Below are 23,812 nucleotides of genomic sequence, written 5' to 3'. Positions count from 1 at the left end.
CCCTTTCTATGGTTAAACCTTCGAAATTATTTGCACGTTTGGAACCCTGTGACTTCCTCGGCTCAGTGCTCAGGGGAGTCCAAGGAAAATAAGTATTTGAAAAAGAGGCGCTCTCAGGACTGCAGGAGCTGTCTAAGGTGCTGAAGCCTCTTGAACGTTTGTCTCCACCAGTGCCTGGAAGGGTTAGATGGCACGTTTTCATTTCTGTTTCTCTGGTCCTTCATGCCTTGGATAAGACTATTTGCAGGACTGTGAGTATCTGCCTGTATCATGGCCAACGTGAGACACTTTCGGACGCTAGTTTCTGGATTTTACTTCTGGGAAGCTGCGTTGTTACTCAGGTAAACCCGCCTGTCATAATAATTGCAGAGTCTATTAAGCTGTTGCAAACACTTGTTATTGAGGAAGCTCAGAAATCTGTAATTCAGTACTGAATAACTGAAATTATCCATAAAATAGATTTTTTCTATCTAAAATTGCCTAACAATCTGTCAATTGAGACCTCTAGAAACATGTTATTTCTTGTTATTTTTACTGATTTATGTATTTAAGTAAATGGAATCCTGTTATTTGCAGCTCACATTACTGTATAATTACTTTTGAAGCATAGATATTTTCACCTATTTCTCTTAAAAGTTTCTTATTTAAAGTGAATTATTAGTTCTGCATGTTATCTTCTTTTTAAAAATTAGAAATTAGAAATGGAACAGTATTAACAAAGGGGGAATAGAACATGAGTATTTAATGATCAGAGAAACTGAGTGTTATATATGTATGTATATATATATATATATATATGCAGAAATTAAGTTTAAAAAGAGACATTTCAGGTACTACTTTACAATGACCTAGTTCAGCAATACATGTAGGCAAAATCATAAATAAATCATTAGGTACATTGCATGTCAACAGTTGTCTTTTGGAAACATAACATAATTTTTTCTGACATGCCATTTTTTTTTATCATGTTCCAATGATGTTAGGCAAGCTTTCTATTTTCTTTTTATAATTACTGTGAAGAGGATAAGAAAAGCTAGATATAAGAAAATTAATCACTGAAATCTTGTTCTTAAACATTGTATGAAAGTAAGAAACTGTTCATGTAATTTTTTATACCAGCAATATAAATTCTATTCTACTATTATCATATAAGTCTCATGGGATTTCCATTTAATGGTTGACAAGTTTTCAAAGAGTGTCAAAGTTAAAAAATCAGGATGACTGTTTTAGTTATGTGCATATATGATTTCTATTTAAAGTATGTAAAAATTCTTCCTTGTGCTAGTACATCAAGTTTTAATCTTTGGGGTGCTTAATTTCAAAAGCATAATGTGTTTTACAAACTTCTTTACAAATGTCATATTATTTTGTTGTGCTTGTATATAATAGAACCTGATTGAGAAGGCAATTACATTCCTTCTGCTATTGATTTCCTCGCATATATGATTTCTATTTAAAGTATGTAAAAATTCTTCCTTGTGCTAGTACATCAAGTTTTAATCTTTGGGGTGCTTAATTTCAAAAGCATAATGTGTTTTACAAACTTCTTTACAAATGTCATATTATTTTGTTGTGCTTGTATATAATAGAACCTGATTGAGAAGGCAATTACATTCCTTCTGCTATTGATTTCCTCCTAGAATGAGAGCTTGAAGCATTTTGAATCATGGCATTTTCAGTGAAAAACATTTTAATCCAATTTGGTAAATTTTTGTTACTTTTAACTGCCATAATTTTATTTGTAGTGAGAAAACCAAGAATATGGAGCTTTTATGGTTATGAAAGTGTCACAGAGAGAAATAAAGGGTTCATATTCTAATAAACTCATCATTTTGTTTTAATATTTTATACTGCAATCATTATAACTTTTAATATCACAGGCAATGCTATGTGTTTTTCAAAGAAATCAGAAGAGTTTAGGTGATATATACTTCAGGTCAGACACTAAGTCATATAGCTCAGTGAAGTTAATTTGCATAATGACAAATCTTCATGCCATTTGTATGTTAATGTTTAATCTTCATCATTGGATCCTCATTATGATGTTTTATTGACATTCACAAATAATTAATCTGATTATTAGAAATTATTTTCAATAATATAAAATAATTTAAATTTAAAGTGCTTTTAAAGAATAACCCAAACACAAAATCTCTATGAAAAAGAATCCCCAATACAGCTATTTAAGCCTTACTTACATTCATTAGATTGTCTTTCTTTGAAAAAAAATCAAAGAAGTCCTTCTCTATCCTAAACTGGAATTCAATGAAAATAGATCATCTTTCTCTGAAAAACATTTATCACATGTAGAAAGTGAATATTTTCACTCTCCGTGGCGGTCCTTGAAAGAAGACTTTGAAAGGAAGAAAGGAAAGCTTGCCCTACTGAAAATGATTTGCAAATTGAATGTCTTTATCGATATTATTCTAGTCATTAAGCTTATACTTTGGCAAGCAAAAATTAGTATTACTCATTTATTTGTTTTAAATTTAACTTTTATTTTTTTAACTTTTACTTAGTTTGTGAGATATAATTAGTTCTATAGGCTATGGAATAATGTTTCAAATATATATATCTTTTGTAATGAATGAGTCATGATATTTAACATACTCATCATCTCAAACATTTTTCACTACTTTGTTATATGTTCATTCAAATTTCTCCTTTCTAATTATTTCAAAAAACATACTGCAATAATGTTAGCTGCAGTCAATCTACAGTACTGTATACAACAGAAGTCATTTTCACAAATGACTTGTTTCAATACAAAACAGAAACAAGAATAACAAACACCCCAAACATTTATAATTAAATATTTTATGAGTTCAAATATTTTTATTTTTTTATTTTTCTGAAATATCATATTTTTAAAGTGTACAAATAAAGTTTAGATAAAATTTTCACAAAGTGAACATACCGAGTTGAAGAGGTCACAGATCAAGCAGTAGTCTTGTCAATATCACATGACTCTCATCCCACCAACATCTCCATATCTTTTCTGAAGCATTAATTTGTCCAAAAGAAATCACCATGCTGATCTATACAATAAATATATTTTTTCTTAATTTTAAGTTTTATATAAATACTTGTTTGTATTGGATTCATTTTTGTGAACATTATGTTTGCATGATTTACGCATATGCTACATTTGGCAGAAATTTATTAGTATGTTTTCCATTGCTTGAACACATAATAGTTAACTTGTTCATTGCCATCTGGATGGATATATGGGTTATTTTTCAAGTTTTGGTTAATATAATTTTACTACACATTTCCTTGAACACCTAGTGATGACACACATAGGCATTTTAGGGAGTATGTATGTTGGTGTCAAGACTCTAGAAAAACTACTGGATTGTGAGACAGGCATGAGTATGGTCAGATGAACATGTCTAACTTTGGTAGATTCTGCCAGTTTCTCAAGAGAGTTGTGCCTATTTGTATTCCTATCAGCAATATTTGAGTATTTCTTGCTTATTAGTATACAATTGATCAGTGGAAAGCTATTATGAAAATTTCTAACATTTTATTTTATTATTATTGCAAATTCACAGATATTTTTGCCTTTTATCTTGGGTTTATTTTTACTTTTCTAGTAACTAAGTGTAATAAAATTTATAAGAAATATCAGAACAAAAAGATTTATTACCCCAATGAAATTAGAAATACTCATTAAGAGGAAATGCCATCTATAGGATATTTTTACAAGAAAATTCAAATAGTTCTTAAGATAAGCATAAGTTGTATAGACATAAAATCACAAATATTTTAGTAGTGAAGGTGTTAAAACATTCACAGTTTGCTAAGATATTGCTGTTTTACTAAGCAATTCTTGCATGGATTTAGTTCCCATATTAATAAAATAAGTAACAAAAGCCCACTGTTCACTTCTCTTTGAAATGCAGATAAGTGATGATTAGGAAGAGATTGCAGAATAAGTTTTAAAAGCATAAAAGCCACCAGAAATATTTCCTTTAACTTGGTGGTCTTTATATCAAACCATATACTTTTTATCTGTATAGATAACCTGCACAGACTTGCTCCTTGAATAAATTACAGCATGTTATGTCAAAAATTGACTGTGAATTTCAGACTTCATAATAATCAGAAAAAAAGATGCTGTCTTGGGTTACTTCAAAGTCTATGAAAATATTTCAGCATTTTGAATTTTGATTTTGCTTTTGTTATACTCGAAGGGTGAGAGAAATCCTTTTAACTGTTTTGTTGAGGATCTATTTTCTTATATACCATGTTAAAGAAGAATATGTTTCAAAGATTAAACATTTAGCCTTATGCTTTAATACATACACATATATAGAATTATTAATCTACATAGTTTTATAAATTATACTACAAATCTCTGTTTTTTGATCTTGTCTGAAAAATAAAAAAATTTATGTATGAAGGAATTGTAGCTTAGATTCTTAGTTAATGGTTCAAGCAATCTGTTCTTCAGATTAGAGAACAGATTGTAAAATATCTCTTCTATAAATTAATTCTGCTTTATCCACAAAACTCTATACTGGAGTATGCAAAGCAACAATTATGTTTTTATGTATAATATTAAGCATTTCAATAAAATTTTTCACAAACTTCTTTGCATGTATTTTCTTATAAGTAGTTAGTTATGGATGACTGGGAAACTATTACTTGTACAGCATGAAACTTAAAGTACAGAAGAGAATACATTGTCAAGTGTCAAGAAAATTACAAACAACAATGTTCTAAGGAAGTTGAAGTGAGAAAAGCTATGAAGAAAGTTTAACGCTTGTTTGGGGTCTTTTAAAGTACATTCTTAATGTTTAGGCATGAGGTGTAAAAGTATTTTGTGCCACAGAAATTATATAGTCAGACAACACATGCTTAGTGATAAGTAATCATCAAAGATAGTAGAAGAAATCATACTTTATGTTTTAAGATCAAATTCTTCTTGTCATAATTATTGATAGGGCTATAATAATAAACTTTCAGGGCTGGAGGACTGACTCAGTGCATAATGATACTTGCCACCAAGCCTGAAGACCTTCATTTGATCCCAGAAGCCAGGTGATGAAAGGAGAGAACTGAGGCCTACAAGTTATCCTCTCCTCCACACTGTGCTGTTGAGTACACAAGCCACAGACACATACTATATACATGAATACATATACACAAATAAATATGTGAAAAATTAGTATTAGACCTTCATGAATATAGAGGTGTTATTGCAACTTTTTACAATAGAATATGGTAAAATTTGGAAGCAAATGATTTGATTGTAACTTTGTAGTTATTATATAGGAATATTTAAGAACTTAAATCAAATGTCTTCATATATCCCTTTCCTTGAGAGAAAAAGATTATTTAAAAATTTCAGGTTGCAATGATGTGATGCTACATTAGAGCAATGCTGCATCAGGACAGCCGGACACTTAGCATTCATTTCAACCTAGAGAGGGGTCAGAACTGCTCTGAGAACTTGTTCCTTCAGATTCTCCCAGAACTGTCCTCTGGAACAAAGGGCTTTTTCTCCTTTCATTGAAACTGTGCAGCCAGAATGAAATAAGGAATGAAAAGCAGAACTGTCTTGCCATAGGATTATGTGCCTTGTGTCCCTTACTGACCTAGAACAGCACACACAACCACAAACAGAGATGTTGCTAATTTAACCCCACCTGTTGTTTGTAACACAAATGCCACATGTTGTTTGCTTCCCAAAACTTGATATCTTTGTAGTATGCACATATACACATACATATAATGTTGGGTCAAAGGCAAAGAATGGTCATAAGAGATTAAGACTATATGTTTAGGCTACAGGGGAAGCCTAAGGCTTAGTAAATTTGTTTACATTGTAAATAAGTTGAGATAGTGTCCTAGGAGTCATTCCCACAACAGATAATGACTGGATAAAGTGGAATTAATGTGACCACAGGTACTCTAGAAGTTGAATTAGGAGGACTGCTTGAATCTAGGAAGTACAAGATCAGACTAGTCAATATAACAGCACCCAGTCTCAAAAAGAAAAAAAAATTATGTAGGTAATATTATTGTTGGCAATGGAAACTAGCATGGTTTAGTGATAAAGGCCTGAAATTCCAGCTGCTCAGGAAGCCTGTGGCAGAAGGACTGAAAAATCAAGAACTTCTAGGACTATAGAACAAGGCCCTGTCTCAAAAATAAAATGAAATGAAAATAATAAAGGAAAATTGGGGGTACAACTCAGTAGTAGAGAAATGGGTAGGGTACAGGAAGCCCCTGATTCAATCTTCATCACTGAAAAAAAAAAAAAAAAAAAACACAAACATACACACACACACACACAAAGGAAGAAGTAAAGGAAATAATGACAAAACTGAAATAATGAAATTATAAGAAGAAAAGTTTAACATTTATGTTTTGTATAATTTAGTAACATTTGGGGCTGAAGAGATGACTCAGAGGTTAAGAACACTGACTGTTCTTTCAGAAGACCCAGGTTTGAATCCCAGCACCCACATACATGGCAGCTAACGACTGTCCATAGCTCCAGTCCCAGGGGATCTGACAGCCTCTTCTGTCCTCCACGGACATTCATTGCACGGCCCAGGTGCACTTACCTACATGTAGGCAATACACACATACACATAAAAAATAAAAAAATATTTATTATTTTATTATCTTTTTACAGTAATTGTATTTAATTATTGTAACTTGATATAATTTTTTCTTGATAATATATAGTTATATCTTTTCATTTACTTCTTAAAAATTTTAATAACTACATGATTAGAAGATTTTCACTATAGCTTTAACATATTCAGTAACACACTCCAGAGCAACAGTACATTTCTTTCACAACCGGGTGCAAGTTTCTAGGTTCGCAGTTGAGTTAATATAGTATATATTATTGAACTCAGTATAAGCCCTATAAGACATAAAATTGGATGAATTTTAACCTTTAAGAAAGATCTCCATTTAATTTTAGAATATATTGTTCCTTGCAGACAGACTCATTGTTTTTGCTACTAACACTGAGATATTGGCACTTGCATCTCTAATCTATATGTATCTGATTATTACTAGTTGTAATCGGTTGCACTTGGACCCTTGGCGCCTGTGTTTGTCTATAAAGTCATTGGGCAGATTTCAATAGTATTGTTTATCACCTATACTAATTAGCATGATTGCAAATTTCCATGCTTCTTCCTCAAATGTAATATTTTGAAAAAACTCTGATTTTTTTTTGTTTGTGAATATCACACAGAACATCCCAAACCATCTCATTTGACTATACACCCACTTCCCAGATAGCAATCTCCCATAGCCTCTCTCCACCCCCAGAGCCCTTATACTCTGATATCCCTGCTACTCTCTGCTGTGTTATTGGCACCCCCAGCCATTCCCCACTACTTGCCCTTCTGGTGAATCTAGTCAGCCTATCTAGAGGTCTTTGTTTTAGGAGGGTCAGCTGTTACTCATCTAGCAGTAATCAGTTGTCAATATTCCTTCAGATAAGATTGGGGTCTGCTGTTCATTTTAGGGAACCATATTATTTCTACAACCTACTGACAAATTATACATGGCATATCAAGAAATATATGTCTAGGTAAGGTTTATCTGAGAACAACTTGTCTTTGCCCAAGATTTATCTACATGACACACAGTAATTAAAAATACCAGACTGGTGAAACTAACCTTCCTGGATGTTTAACATACTTTGAGGCCTATAATAATTTGATCAGAGGTACATAAAGGACACTTGTTGCTCCTTGCCCTTCTAGGTCAAGTAGTTCCAGGAGACTATGAGCATCTCTCAAAATGTCCTATAATGGTGGCGGGTCACCTGTCCTCTTGATCAAGGAGGCCAAGGAGACCCCACCAGATGGACTTGAACCAGTGTCCAGTCTACAAAGAGGAGGGTCAACACAGAGGAATCACTTCCTCCATGCTTCCAAACGAAGCCAACCACAGTTGAGCAGGACCTTTGACTTATCTTCACATAGATGGAACTGGTAAAAGAAAGGAGCCAGGAGCTCCTCCCAAGCCCATGTGACTCCTGAGGAACAGATCCTCAAATGACCTTAAGAGTAAAAATAAATTGGTTTATCTGGACCAACTGTATGGCCTTAAATACCCAAAAAGGAAAGTATAACCAAAGATTAAAGGGGCCAATATAATTTCTTAAGAGTCCATATGCATAGCTAAAGGCTACATAACAAGCAACAATGCCAGACAGGCGATACCTTCTTTTGATTTGTTGGCCAGAGTGGCCAAAGGGACTCGCAGATAGTATCCCAGCATAGAACTGGGGAAATGAATAAAATATTTTTAAAAAGAAACATTTGATATTTTCTTCAAAACCTTGTCTTAAATACTAGAAACATATAGAAGTTTTGAATCTTTAACAAAGGAAGGCATTGATTGAAGAAGTATGAGTTGTTTACCTTTTGTCCTGTCATTCCTTAAGTATGGAGAGATCTATGGAGATTTATCTGCTAGAAATGTAGATTCTAAATGTTTTAGAAAAGAAATACACAAAAGAACATGCGTAAAAAATGTGAAAATTACAAAGGGCTAGAGAAATGGCTCAGCAATTAAGTGTGCAGACTGCCCTTCCAGAGGACTTGAATTTGGATTCCAACACCTAAGTAGGGTTACTCACAACTTCCTGTATCTCCCATGTAGGGAATCCAATACCTCTGGCCTCCATGGGCACCTGTGTGCATGTGTACAAATACTGGAAAATACGTTTATCTGAACTTATGGTGTAATACAGAGGGTAGGACTCAGAGAAGCTCTCAGGCTGGATCTAAGCCTGAAGTGAGAAGGCTCACTCCAGCTGACAAAATGTCAGGATTATCAAAGTTTTTGTCTTTTCTATCCACAGGATCAGCCCTTATCAATGGCATAAATTTTTCTGTCATTTAAGTTTATTTTACATCTATTTGTATTGGGGGTAAACTGTGTCACAGAGCAGATTTGGAGGTCAGAGAACAAGTTGCAGGAGCCCTTCTCTGCTTCCACCATATGGGTCCCAGGGATGGAATTCAGGGAGGTAGGATTGGCTCTAAGTATATTTACCCACTGATCATCTGCTGTCACACTGTAAATTTTTTTTGTAGAGCTATCCATTATTTTTATTTCAAATAGTGATATAAACTACTAGTCCAGATTTACAGAGAATATACTTTACTCATTAATTTTTCTCAGAAATCTTTCAAGGAATTATTTTGAAAAATATAAAACTTCTTGGAGTGGAGAGACGGCTAAGGAGTTAAGAGCATTGACTGCTCTTGCAGAGAACCCGAGTTTGGTTTCCAGCACCCACATGGTGGCTAACAACTATCTGTAACTCCAGTTCCAGGGAATCTTTAGCCTTCTGGTCTCTATGGACATTGCATGCACTTGGTGCACTTATATACATGCAGGCAAAAAAAAAAAAAAACCCTCATATACACAAAATAAAATAACTTTAAAAATTTTTAAATGAAGAATGTATAATTTCTTATGTCATGAGACATGCATAGTAGATCCTCACTGATTCTTTCCTTCCCAAGCCTGGGTCTTACTCTTTCCCATGTTTTTCTTTCTACTCAGATACCAGTACGTGTGAAAATATACCAGTATAAGCAAATGCTCATGTGGAAATGTGGTATCTTTAAATTTTGTTTTCTCCTTGTTTTGTTGCCTCCCAGTTAGGAACTATACATCTTGTAACTTTGTTTTGCTTTGGGGAGTGTCCAGGAAAAGAGAAATGTGAGCTACTCCCAGAGAACTGATTCTGGATTGAAGGAAGGAATTCTATGACAATACCAATGGTTTAGCAACAAACAAAATGTGTGAATAAACTGATCTGTTCAGGCACAGAAGACAAAGCTGTTCTAAAACTGTACATCAATACACATTTTCCCAAAACAGAGTTTTAATCCTTAGATGCTATGAGAAGGAACTGGCAAATGGATGGGGCGCCATTGCGATATATTTGTGAAATGCAGAATCTCCATTAGAGAGATTCTTCTGGAGAAAGCAGTACTGGTACCTCACAGGAAATTAACCCACAAGAGTACTAACATTAGTGATATAATTAGAGATGTCATAAAATCTAAAATTCATCAGTACTCTTTAGAGTGTTAATGGATGGAAGAATTTCAAAGGCAAATAGTCAAGTATTCTTTAGGAGAGCACACAAGTATTTGCCACAATCAACCAAGTTAAACTCTAAGATAGTTCTGATAGTATTATAAAATTACTGCTAAAGCAGTATGATTAAACTTACTCTAGAGGTAACTGGACCATCTAATATTCTACCCAAATTCCAGAACCTCTAAAAAATGTTCACAACAGATGCTCATTCCTTAAAATTTTAAAAATTTGGGCTGGAGTAATGGCTCAGAGCTTAAGAGTATTGGTTGTTCTTGAGGAAGACCTAGATTCAGTTCCCAGCATCCTCATGGTGGTTAACAACCATACCTAACTCCAGTTCTAAACCATCTGTTGCCCTCTTCTGGCCACCTTGGACATTGTACACACTTAGTACATTTATATACTTGCAGATAAACAAACACATAATATAAAAATAAATAAAATAATAAATAAATAAAAATATAATACTATAAATCAAATTTAGCAATATGTCAAAGGAATAATGTCATAATCAGCTGGGCTTGGTGCATGCCTTTAATCCCATATTTATCTCTGTGTCCAGGTTTTTTTTTTTTCTTTTTAACCCTTGTGCCTGTACCTGACCTGTGTTTTTAATTAGGAAAGTTTTTCATGCAGGTGCTCCATTTGTGAAGCTCAAACATTCCAGATTAATGTTACCTGTAAAATTCTACTTGAATGGTACTATGATTTTTATAGAACAATAGCTACATTTTCTAACGTGTGAAGCTTTGGTCAAAAAAATTAACTTTATGGTACTGTAGAGGGGAGAGCACATTACATCACTTTCAAATTTGGGGTTTATTTTCATGAACATTTTCTCTCTTCTTCAAAATTGCACGTTCCACAGGGAGATCATTTGTGATCTTTGTTTTACATTTGTAATGCTTAATTCAATATCACATATACTAGACATTCAACAAACAACAGAATAACCCGAGATAATAACTGCCGTTCTCTCACATGTTTCTACCTATTGTTTTAGAAAGGAATTCTATTATAGTCTGTTATCACTTGGAGTTAAAAAGGAGTATGGGCACCCAGGCATGGGGATGCATGCCTTTAATTTCAGCACTCAGGAGGCAGAGGCAGGCAGATATCCGTGAGACAGAGGCCCGTCTGGTCTAAGTGACTCCTAGGCCAGCTGGGGCTACAGGTAGACCCGTCTCAAAAGAACCAAAACAAAACAAAAACAAATAAAAAAAACATAACTGAAATGGATTCTTGTATTCAATATCTCATAAAAGACATATGACCAAACAAATCTTATAAGATATTACATATGGTATAAAGAGGTTAAAAATATATAGACATTGAAAGTATTTAATGGATAATAAAGAATTTGTTCTTTGTTCCACAGGAATTGAAAATCTGTACTATGAAATGCAATAGACATTATTAAACAATTATACAATCATTGTTATCAGTTGGAAAATAAACAAGTAGTTACATTTATACTGAAATTGTTGAATGTGAGGTGTTCTAAAAGGATCAGGTAATTTGTCAGTATCTTTTTTCATTAATGTACATGATTACTAGAGGCAATTTGGATTTCTACAAAAAAAAAAAAAAAACCTTCAGGTAACCACTGCTCTTACTAATGTTAATATGCAATGACTTTAATAACTTCACCTACCTATACTTACAAAAGAATGTTAGGGACACCACTGTGTACACTATTTTCCCACACTTTATACTGTTGACTTTCATTTTTATGTTAGACAAATATAAAAACTTTTATCCCTTTTAAAAGTTATATCATTTTTATAAAAAAAATCTCAATAGTTAGTGCTGATATCAGGTCTGGATATTTTCATAGGAGATAATTGAAAAAAGTCAACAGGGGTTAGTATCAAAATCTTACAACTGATTTATAGAAAATTGTTCCAACAAATAAAATGCTACAAAAAGAAAATAAGTAGGAGTTATATAATGTAAGAATTATCACTGATGTATTTGGAAATCATTTATAACAATATTTATAAATATTTTTGCTCAGATTTTCCATATAATACTTTAAGCATGATAAATAGTTGAAGCCCTGGTGAAATGACAGATCCAGCATCCTCTATTAAATGATAGAGAGAAAATATGAATTTCATCTCTTTGCCTGGCTAAATCCTATTCAACTTATGTCCCCTTCTTTAAGATGCAGTCTCTGATTTCCTCCCTAAGTCCAGGTGGGATATCTCTTCCTGTGCTAATGCCACAGATCCCATGGGTATGGTAGTTGTTTGATTGCATCCTTGACTGAAGGCGTGAGTCTTTCAGGACAAGAACAATAACAAATTCTTAGTTCTCTTTCTATGACTTAAAAGGAAGTTGAGACTATCAGAGCTGTTCATGTGAGATTTTGAATTGAGAATGTGGGTTCTGGTTGGTTGGAGCTGAAGAATCAGCTGTGATTAAGAAGAGACCAGAACCTGAAGTAAAATCTTTGCTTTACTGGGACAATTGATGCTGGTTAGCTGGGGCTGAAAAATTAGCTGTAAGGAATAAGAGACCAGCACTACTGTGGTAAATCTTCTGGGAGTTGTTTCCTTAGGGTCAGCACACAGAGGGGACCAGAGTCTCCATCTCAAGCTGGAAGCAGGACTTGGTAATGTGTAAGAGTCTCCTGCATGGTTCTGGTGTTGAAAGCATGAAGGGAGTCACAGAGAGCATCTGAGGCTTGCACTCTGAGAGGCCAGGAAAGGACATAGGTGAAAGTTTAGCTTCAGTTGCAGCAAAGACCCCGGGACTGAAGGGGTCATGGAAGAGACTCTGAGAGTTTGCACCCCAAGAGGCAAGAAGAGGCCATTGGTGAAGGTGTAGCCTCAGTTTCAGTGGAGACCCCAGCTTTTTGGCGATGCTAGGACCATGGGACAACCACCAAGGACAGAAGTAGGTGTGGAATGGAGCTGGCCTGGGTCTGCGAGAGGAGCTCTGTGTGCTTTGGATGGCAGAGTCAGAGTGGTGGAACTGCCAGAACCCTTTGGAGTCCAGAAGATCATGAGTGAATCCCAGATGTTCAGCCTTGACCTACTTTGCTGGACTTTGGTTTTGCTTAAGTGTACCCAAGTCTTCCCTTTAAAATAAAACAGTACTTGTTTTGGATTTTATGGAAGTCCAGTTAAGAGACTTTTAAAAGTGACTATGGACTTTATTACGTGTTCGTATTTTTTTAAGGAACATGGGACTTTTAAGGTTGTACTGTCTTATGTTGTGATATTAACATCATATCTTGGGGGCATGAATTGGAAAGGTTATGATTTAATAGTGATGTACTTTTGTGTCAAGTTGACAAGGGGTCAATTGTGAAGGATAGCTTTATGTCAACTTGACATACCCAGGTTGAAGGGGCCTCAACTGGGGAATTGACTTCATTGGACTGGCCTGTAGCCATGTCCATGGGGCATCTTCTTGATTGTTGAGTGATGTGGGAGGTCCCAGTGACTGTGGGTGGTGCCGCCCCTGGGCAGGTGGGCCTGTATTGAAGGCTGATCAGAGCCCAGGGGGCGTAAGCCAGTAAGCAGTTTTCCTCCATGGCCTGTGCTTCAGCTCCTGCCTCCAGTTCTTGTCCTGAGTTCCTACCTTGGGCTCCCTGATGAACCTGGGAGATGTAAGATAAAATAAAACCTTTCCTCTCCAAGTTAGTATTGGTCAGAATGTTTTGTCACAGCAGTCGATAATCTAGGTCAGAAATAAAAATTTTTAAAAAAAAAGAAAAAAAAAGAAAAAGAATGTCTTGAACACTAACAGGACTCATTGGCTTCTGGAAAGAACCATTGTATTTTGTTTTGTTTTAGTTTTTTTTTTCCCAAAAGAAAACTAATAATTTCAAAAAATCACTGTTTTAAAAAGATAAAATCACTGCTATCTTTCTATGCTACTGTTCAAGAGAAAAACCGATGAGAGATTTGGTGTAATAATTTTCTGTATTCCTAATGTTATGTGTAATAATGTAATTACCAGTCTCTTCTTAACTATCTTCTCTTTCAAAGAGACAGTTTCTAGAGCATGTTTCCTGACTCCCTTTTCCTCACATTTCGCTTACCTGTGAATGGATTCCTCCTGGAATACCTTCCTTCTCCACTACATGAATCCGTGCTGTGAGGGCTTCTCCTTAAAACACCAGAAAAGTATAGGGAACATTTTATATGATAATAGCTATAATCACTATTTCAGACATAGATTGTATCTTTGCTTGTATTGTCATTTACTTTTGTTTGTTTATAGGATTGTGTGTGAGTGCACATGTGTGCATATATGTGTGAAGACCAGAGGTCAATGTTGGCTGTTTTCCTCATTTTCTCTCCACTTTATGTTTTAAGGAAACCTCTTTCATTGAACTTGGAGCTCAAAAATTCAGCTAGGTTGTCAGACCAGCCAGCCCCTGGAATCATCCTGTCTCTTTTTTACCTACTGGGATGACAGGCACACACCTTCACACATTTTTATTTTATTTATTTATTTTTGTTAATACCAAAATATTGGGTGATGGAATCTTTGTGTTTATATATAAGCTCTTTACTGACTGAGCTATAGCCCAAGCCCTTCATTTACCTTTATAATACATTTGCACTGGGAAGAAAAAATAATTTAAAGACCACCCTGAGAAGAGTAAAATATTAATCAACTGCTAATAGACATATCGAAGGACCCAGTAAAATTTCTATTGTGTCCATCTAGGGTCAAAGTCACTGACAGGTTTCCAATTCCCTATAGAAATTGAAAACCATGATATTATAGAGTAATTATTATATTTAATTATATACATATAATGATCTACTTTGAAGAAATTCTTTTTTGCTAATAATTACTTATAATGTAATCAAGAATAAATATCCAAAATACTATCAGTTATAAATAGTGAAGAAAAAGAAACATTCTTTTTGAAATAGGAAGAAACAAACACCCCATAAGAAAAATGGAAATTTAAGTAAATCTGGACCTCCTGATAGAATCCAAGAAGACAGAAAAAAGGGAGAAGAATTTGGGGCAGAAGTTTCATCTATATCATAGGCAACAATTTCCACACAAAATGGAGGATAGAGTTAGCTTCACAGTGACATTTCTACAACAAGGGGTTCAAACTGTCTTTAAAATAAGCACATATTTTGTACTATTTGAGGACTAGCTACTCATTCAAAAATCTATAGAATATCAGCAAATGCATTTAAAAATAATATTTTCTGCATTTCAAAATAAATGTATTATGGCCGTCACTTGATTGCAGGAAGTATATGTTTTGATGGTCTAATCTATCTTTCTTTGTCATATATTTGTCAATTTCTGTTACTTAAAAATCTATTTATTCTGTGTATATACAGTTTAAAGAGTAAAATTTATTATTAAAAGTTTAAAAATCAGGAAAAGGACACTGGGAATTGCTGTCAGTGAAGTGCTTGCCCAACAAGCATGAAGACTCTAGTTTGTAAAAATGTTGTAAGTGGTGGTGCATGACTGCAGTTTGAGCACTGGGGAGACAGAGACAGGAGGATCCACTGGGACTTATTGGCCAGACAGCACGACTAAATTGGTAAGAGAGGGCTTGTCTCAAAAATATACTACGGCTCCTGACATATGATACCCAAAGTTTCCATGCTATCCACAGGTACACATTTATATAAGTGCACAACACCCACATCTTTACAAACTTGTTTACACAGGGGGGGGGGGGTACAGAAAGAGAGAAGAGAAAATAGATTAGGATTTTATTTTATTTTATATATTATTTTTATTTTATGTTATTTGTATGAGTCTATTGCCTGCATGTAGGTAGGTGCATCCATGTTGTGCAATGCCTGCAGAGGTCAGAGGAGAGCATCAGATCCCCTAGAACTGGAGTTACTAATGGTTGCTAGCTGCCATGTTAATGCTGGGAATTGAACCCAGGTGCTCTGTAAGAGCAGCCAATGCTGCTACCTGCTGTGTCATCTCTCCAGACCCAGATTATGATTTTTTTTAAAACGTTAATAAAATAATTATTTCTTGACAAGTGTTAAAATGGAAATATGTAAAGTCTTAACAGTGAGAACCTAAAAAACAGTATCTCTGTATAAAGTACCTCATTATTAATTATAAAACTCACTAAGATGCATTAAATGGTATTTCTGCTAGGATTTCAATCATCCTTTCATAGGAAGAAATCTTTACTGATGACCTAAGAAACTGCCCTTTAGAGTACATCCTGCTGTCTAATACAAAAATATGAGCTTCTTAATTTACCTCCTATTTTATGTAGTGGAGACAACAGAAGCAGCAGAGGATTATATAGATTTAACTATGCTAAATCTCACTTTTCTTCATGTTGTCACTTTGTAAGGAGCTTAAAATACTTGAAAAGATGAATCCTTTACCCCCCTTAAACCCCTGGAATTTAGGATATCTCTTTCTTCCTGCAAGTTTTAAACTATGAGCATCATCAAAAACAGTGGCTGTGCTGCAGATCTCTGCTGGTGTCTTCCGAGAATGTAGTAGAAAACCATAACTTATTTGAGCCCAAATATATCTTCTTAAATAATATTATGTGAACTTCATTTTTTGCTTTACTTCAAAAAGTCAAAGTGCTTGTCATTCCCTCTGAGTGTCTACATGTTTTTATATATGTCACTGGGAGCAAAGACTATATTGGGAAGTTTAATGAATATAAAAATCAAAGACCTAGAACAAAGTAAAAGTCAAACTCAAAATATGGAATAAAAATTGTATGATTTCATAAAACATAGCCAGTTTATTTTATGATTTTTTTTCTAAAATAACAAGACTTGTATTCTATCTTCACTCTATATTCATTTGTATGCAAATGTAAACAAGAAAATATTTGAAGACACTATTCTGGATCAAATCTCATTTTTCTCTTTGAATGGCTGTGAACAAAATATGGAATGAGGTATTGTTTTCAATATGTTACCTTTTAAAATATACTGTGCATAGCAATATTCACCGACAACATACAAATTTTTAGACTAGCATGATCAAAATGTGGTCACCTCTCTTTAGTAGGGAATGTATTATAGCATTACAATTTCTTATTTCATTTAATAGCAATAGTTTTTCTTCTAAAATCCATTTAATAAATAAAATCTACATCTGAAACTACATAAAAAAATTGAATTGAAGGACTTTTTTTAGGAAATAAGAATGAACAAATGAACCATTTATTGCTGGTTTAGCTCAGATGAGGTTTATTCGGGAGAGGCACTATATGCTAAATAGTATCAAGAAAATTTTTTCTTCCAAAAATTTTAAAAATAATAATTGTGGAAACAAGAAGATGAAGATTGGCATGGCATTTAGGAAGCTATTGTTGTTACCAATCCTTTCATCTTGTTTTGCTGTCCTTGATGTAGGATTGCCTCCTTGAGATCTAAGATAAACCCCATAACTCCAGAGATGATTGCTGCTCTCCAGCCAGCAGAATTGAAGAGGAGGCTTCCTTGCTTTAAAGGCACTTCCAAAATGTTAAAGATTTCAGTTTCCCTTTTGTGTGTTCAGGGGATCAAGTCCTAGCTCATAAGGTGAATAAATAAATGTCATGTTTACATCTTTAGAGGGCCCCAGTGACAGGGTTATAGGTTCTAGATAATTTTGTATTCTGCCCTATGGAACTCAGTCTTTTACTGGAGTAAAAGGGATTTATGGATAAGAAAGGAGCATGATCAGATTGAAGTTCAACTATCTCTCAGAAAAGAAAACAGAAAAAGAAAGATGAGAAAAAATGTTTTGATCGAAGGGGAATGGAAAACATGGCAGTAGAAAAAGTAGAGTATGGTCAGTGGAAAAGAACATTCCACATTAAAGAAAGGGGCTAGACACAATACAGGGGGAAGGCTTTATCATTCCCTTAATGAGAGAAACAGAGAGTATCATATAGTGTACACACACACACAATTAGGTAAATGAGAGCTCCCTAACAAAATAGTACCTAAAGAAAAGTAATTGTTTTATTGGCGAAACTCATAAGGTTAATTGTACACACATGTGAGCATGTGTGTGTGTGGAGAGAGAGAGAGAGAGAGAGAGAGAGAGAGAGAGAGAGAGAGAGAATCTCCTGATTCCCCCAGTGACCCAGTTAGTAGAAATGTTCAGCATAGAATATATGATATATGATCTGGGAATGGAATTATTGAATAGCTGTTATTCTGAGGCAGAGCTTAACATTTTTTCCATACTTGACAAGCATGAATTGAGGTAACTAAACAAGCCTGTTATTCATTGAGATACCTGGCTTATGGCCCTTCTAGCTCCTGACACCATCTCTTACACTGAGCTCTGATCTATCAATAGTAATACAGCATACCTGTAACCCACTGAGGCATGCAAATGAAGAAAAATCCTTTCCTGCCTAGGACAATTGCTATTCAAAGAAGGGTGTCCTTCATCTAGCAGGAAAAAAAATCAATATTCTAGAAGATTCTTTGAACTGCAAACTACAAAGCCCAACATAATTTTCAAAATCAAAATGTGCATTTTATCAAGTTCCCCAAGCTAGTGATAAAGACATTCAAATATGAAAAGTACTGTTCTAAGAATATTACATGATAAGATACCAAGAAATACTAGAAAAAGGAGAGAGAGGAGAGAGGGAGAGGGAGATCAAAAGAGAAAGAGAATATACAGCAGGTAACAGGGAAGGAAATGGAACTAAGAGAGGGAATATCACAAGAACTAACTGAATGAAAATAAAAATGCCAAAATTAGATGTTATAATACAAAAAGAAATGCAGGTTTGTTAATAGCTTTTCCCCATGTACTGGAGTAAAAATGCATGCAGAAACCAGTTAGTATAACTTTGAATGGTGAGTTAAACAAAAAGGTGGATACATTTTTTTTCATTATAGAATTTGGACTAGCAGAAAAGGCAAACAACTAAGATGGGAAGTTCTTGATAATACTATTTTTGAAGCTGGTGGAAACACGTAGGGCTTGGGCAAATATGGTGCAGCTCCGAACCCTCTCAATTTTATCATGTACTTAAAACTGCTTTATGAAGAAAACATTAAATTTTAGAAATGGAAAGAGGTTTGATTTGTTGCTGGAGAAAGGAAATCCATAAATAAAGATACACTTTGGAAGAGATTGTAAGAAGGGGAGCAAAGTCACTGATGAGGGTGAAGAAGGTTTCAAGAACAATATCTTAAAGGGTAAATGCTGAAGCAGAAAGGTTCTAAGTCTTTGGAACTAAACAGAGGGAAATTGGAATAGGTGAATAATAAACACACTGTAGAATGGGGCAGGTTCTAATTTTATAATTAAACAGTTAAATGGTCAGTTATCTCTTCAAAGTAGGAGGCCAGGTCATCAGCTGAGATAAAGATGATGATGCAACTAGTTACACAGCAGCTGGTCTGTTAGCTCTGATAGCTGTCTGTTACCATGACTGTGGCTCTACTATAGATCTCTGTCAAGACCCAGGTCAACCTTGCTGCAGCAGACACAACTGTCAAGGAAGAGCCTGAAGCCCACATTACCTAATTAGCATCAACTGCTTCTTTTCCCTGATGAATATCGTATTAGTTTATTCTAATGAAGGACAGCAACGACAACAGAAAGGCAATCTTCATTTTTTTTGAAAAGATGAAGGTAGCCTAGTATGGTGGCACATGTCTGTGATCTCAGTACTTGAAATACATTGCTGTGACCTACTAGATGGACTCAGATCGTAACTCTCATTTTTTAAAAAAATTCTGAATGCAACTATCTCTATAATAATTGATACATAACAGTGGCATATCTGTGTTTAGAATTTTAAATGTAATAATTGTGGGCATTTGATTAAAATATGTTCTAAAATATTTGCATGAATCTAATTTTTCTTTTTTTCACTTACAATAGTTTATTTTGGAGCCTAATGATGTTACAATAGTTATGGTATTTTAAAAAAGTATTTAATTATTTTTATTTTATGTGTATGAGTGTATAGCATGAAAGTGAATGCACTCATGCCTGCCATGCAATGCCCATGGAGGACAGAATAGGCTGCTGGATCCCCTGGAACTGGAGTTACAGACAGTTGTTAGCTGCCATGTGGGTGCTGGGATATGAACCTGGGTCTTCTGCAAGAACAGTCAGTGCTCTTAACCACTGAGCCGTCTCTCCAGCCCATTTACGGTATTTTTGCTGAGTTTTTGTGCATTCCATACAATAGTACTTGATCAGATTTAGATCCCCTCTCTTCTCATGCTCCCTCATACCACCTCCACTGGACCTCATGCATTCTGTCATATATGTTAAGTCCTATTCAGTCAAGCATTTGTACCCAGATGTCCTTTGGTGAAGTTTGTACACTGGAGTCTAGAAAATTTCTTAGATAATATATGGCTAGGTTTTTGGTATAGGAATCTAAATAATTCAGGTAAATCAAAACTTCATATCACCAGTACTGCCCTAGTACTCTCCTTGGAAATAGTGACTGAAATAATTTAATGCTTCTTTCCAGATCATATTCCACATATTTATATGGATGTATCTATATATCTATGTATCAAATATAGTTTATATATTTTTCAAAGGAAGAAAAATCATTTAATTGGGGGAGTCTCACTGCTGTATTTGTCTATTCTTAGGTTTTCTTTCAGGGAGAGAGAGAGTTCCTTGGAAAATTGGCCTCTTTCTTCTCTCCATTTCTAACCCACAAAAAAGAGAATTCTGTTTGAGAAGTTCAGGAGGTGACTCCATGCCAACAAGTCCAGTTTCTTTCCTTCTATCTTTTTACTGTGGACATTTGAGTGAGGTGGGGTATACAGTATCACTCTTTGTTCCGTGTGTCAATACAGTCAGCTCTCACATGCTTTTTCCCATATCAGCCTGATCAGTCACAGGGAGGTTTATTTTCCAAGTCCTTTTTAAAGCACTTTCCTAATTATGCCTCATTTAGGGAATGTGTGGGAGAAGATACTCATTGGAATCCTTTGGATCCCAAAAGTATACTCAAAACGTTGACTTTACTTGCTAATTTTTTCACACAGTGATAGATTTAAGCATTGTCTACTTTAGAAACCTGTGACAACCTTGTTTTTGTTTACTAAATCCAATGTAAGATTACATTACAGGTATTTAAAAATATGTCTGTGGTCATTTTTATTAATATACACATAGGTACATTTAACAGTGCTGACGTATAAGGAAAATAGTCTAAAATTTAAACATTGATGATGAAATTTTCTCTTAGACTATGTTATATTAAATATATTACTTTGTGCTTTAGTATGTAAACTTCAAAAAGAGTTGTCTTCTACCCATACACTCCTTAATTTTTGACATTGTTAATTTAAAAACATTACCCAATTTTAGTGGCATCTACTCTCAGTTCAAATGGGCATTGCCCAGTTACTTCAGAGTTTGAGAAGGCAATCTTTTAAAATTTATTTTTATTTTATGTGTTACGAGTGTTATGCCTGCATGTGTAAGTGCACCCGTGCTGTGCAGTGCCTACAGAGGACAAAAGAGGGCACTGGATCCCCTGGAACTGGAGTTATGGATGATTGTTAGTAGCCATATGGGTGCTGGGATTTTAACCTGGGTCTTCTGTGAGAACATTGCTCCTAACTGCTGAGCCATTTCCCCAGTCCCGAGACAGCTATTTTTTAGGTTAAATTTGCATTTCTGATTCTTTGTATATAAACTTCTTATTCATATCCTCTATCCACTCTTCCACTGTAGTCTTTTAAATGATTCTAAGCCCTCCACACAGTTAAAATATTAATGTGTTATATATCTACTATATAAGCCATCTACTAAATTTATTTAAAATGTAGCTTATCATATTATCATGCACCAGTTTTTCATATTATTTCAATCATGTTCAAATATTAGCCATGTTCACTGCCTCGTTTTCTCTCTGATTCTTTCTTAAGCCCATCTAGTTGTCTTCCACCAGTTTCCCAGCATTGCAGTATTCAGTCACCACTGAACTCCATGTAGCAAATAAAATGCTGAACTTCTAGTTCTCACCTTTCTGGACTCATCCGCACCTTTCACTGACCATTGCTCCCTTCTCTCTAACGGCCTTTTTAGACTATTCTCCACTGTCTTCCTACTTCACTTGTCCCTTCCTCCTCCACTTGGCTGTATTCTCCTCTGTTCTCTTCTCTTTTCCATTTGTATTTAATCTTTTCATACTGTGATCTAATCTCAAGGCTTTCAATACAATATGCAAAGCAATATTTATGTGATAAACTTCTTGACCTTTGTAAGTGGCTGGCAAACTCTTCTCTTCCAAATAAAGCTTATTTCTGGTTTATTATTCTCTAATCTGCTACAGTATGAATTTCATGATGCCAAGAATTTTAGCCTATTTTGTTTATTGTAGAATCCAGAATCCTTGCAACAATACTTGATATCGTGTGCATTTGCCAAAAATTGTTTTTAAATGATTAAATATAGACATTAAATAAATCCTGATAAAACTTTTAATTTTTTTCTTGTTTATAAAATCCTCTTTTATAAGTCTTAAGCAAATTATTCTCTATTTCTAATCCTTTACTTTGAAATTCTTTTCAAAGAATGATTTGCATTTGGATTAAAATATCAATGTGGAAAAAGCATCTCAACAGCCCTCTTTGGTCCTGTGTCCCTGTGTTTAATTGTGCTTTTGAAGATCAATATTTTTTTCGAATGTTTGTCTTTTTACTCTATTTCCACACACATTTAAGATAATGCCTTCATATTATTTATTATTGACTCACGTTTTGTTTTCCTTTATAGTTATTTTTCTGTCTTCATTTCTATGAAGTGTTTCTTCATCACTTAGTGCATTCCTACATGCTCAGATCCATGAGTTTTGTCTTTGTGTTCCAAACTATAGTGACGAAAAATGGCCTTTCTCAGTTCTGTAAATTTTTCTGAGATGATATTACCTTAGAAAATTGCATTGTAAATTTTCTAAGTTATATCAGCTCCTTCTCTGCTTCTGCTTCTAAGTTTATTTTCTCCTTTTGCTATAATGTATTACCAAAGAATTTCTAAGAGTATTTGTACAGGTAGATAATTTAAATGATTTTAATTCTGGCTGCTTAATTGCTTCTCACTTGATCTAAAGATTGGCTGCAATTTTTGGTTAAAAGTACTGAATGAAAGTAATTTTCTTCTAGATAAGGTTTAATTTATTATCTTGTAAAAGCCATAAATGATAATTAAAAAGATTAAGGCCATTCTGGTCTCAGTATTTTATATTTTTCTTCAAGATATTTTTGGATATTCACTTCTGTCTTAATAAGCTTTCTATTGCTGTTATAAAACACTCAACCAAACCAAATTGAGGAAAAGGCATATTGCATTTTATACTTGCAAGCGACAGTCCATCTCGGAGAGAATTCAGCACAGGGACTTAAGGCAGGAACCTGGAGGCAGAGCTAAAGCAGGGACTATGGAAGAATGTTGCCTTAGCAAGAGGTGGTATCACCCAAAGTGGGCTGTGCCCTCCCACATCACTCGACAATTTAGAAAATGACTCACAGACATGCCCACATGCCAATGTGGTGGAAGCAGTTCCCCAGTTGAGATTCCATCTTTCCAGGTGTAGAAAGTTGACAACAGAAGCCAACCACGACATCTTCATTCTCAATGTTTGGCAAGTTTACAGAATGTAATCTAAAAATAATTCTTCACTAGTTCAAACATTTGAACTTAAATAAGCTCATAATGTTTTCTTATCCATTTCTTTAAATTTATATAATTATATTTTATATACATAGAAATTATTCTC

The 23,812-nt window shown here is 34.5% G+C and overlaps 1 protein-coding gene across 2 annotated transcripts in view; it reads left to right on the top strand.

Annotated features, from left to right (window-relative positions):
* The first annotated feature begins 232 nt into the window (after positions 1-232).
* Glra3 (glycine receptor alpha 3) overlaps positions 233-23,812 on the top strand; it is a 175,501-nt gene continuing 151,921 nt past the window's right edge. Inside the window, exon 1 of one of the 2 annotated variants that reach the window (XM_029570437.1) lies at positions 233-341. In XM_029570437.1, the coding sequence (XP_029426297.1) occupies positions 271-341 (71 nt within the window). In that variant the 5' untranslated portion in view covers positions 233-270. The remainder of the gene's footprint in view (positions 342-23,812) is intronic. The other variant, XM_008847144.2, reaches the window with a different exon arrangement.

Source organism: Nannospalax galili, unplaced genomic scaffold, assembly GCF_000622305.1.
Source record: "Nannospalax galili isolate Female #2095 unplaced genomic scaffold, S.galili_v1.0 scaffold461, whole genome shotgun sequence".
Classification (NCBI taxonomy): domain Eukaryota; kingdom Metazoa; phylum Chordata; class Mammalia; order Rodentia; family Spalacidae; genus Nannospalax; species Nannospalax galili.
Note: the sequence above shows the minus strand (reverse complement) of the source record. Positions and strands in the feature narration are given on the sequence as shown.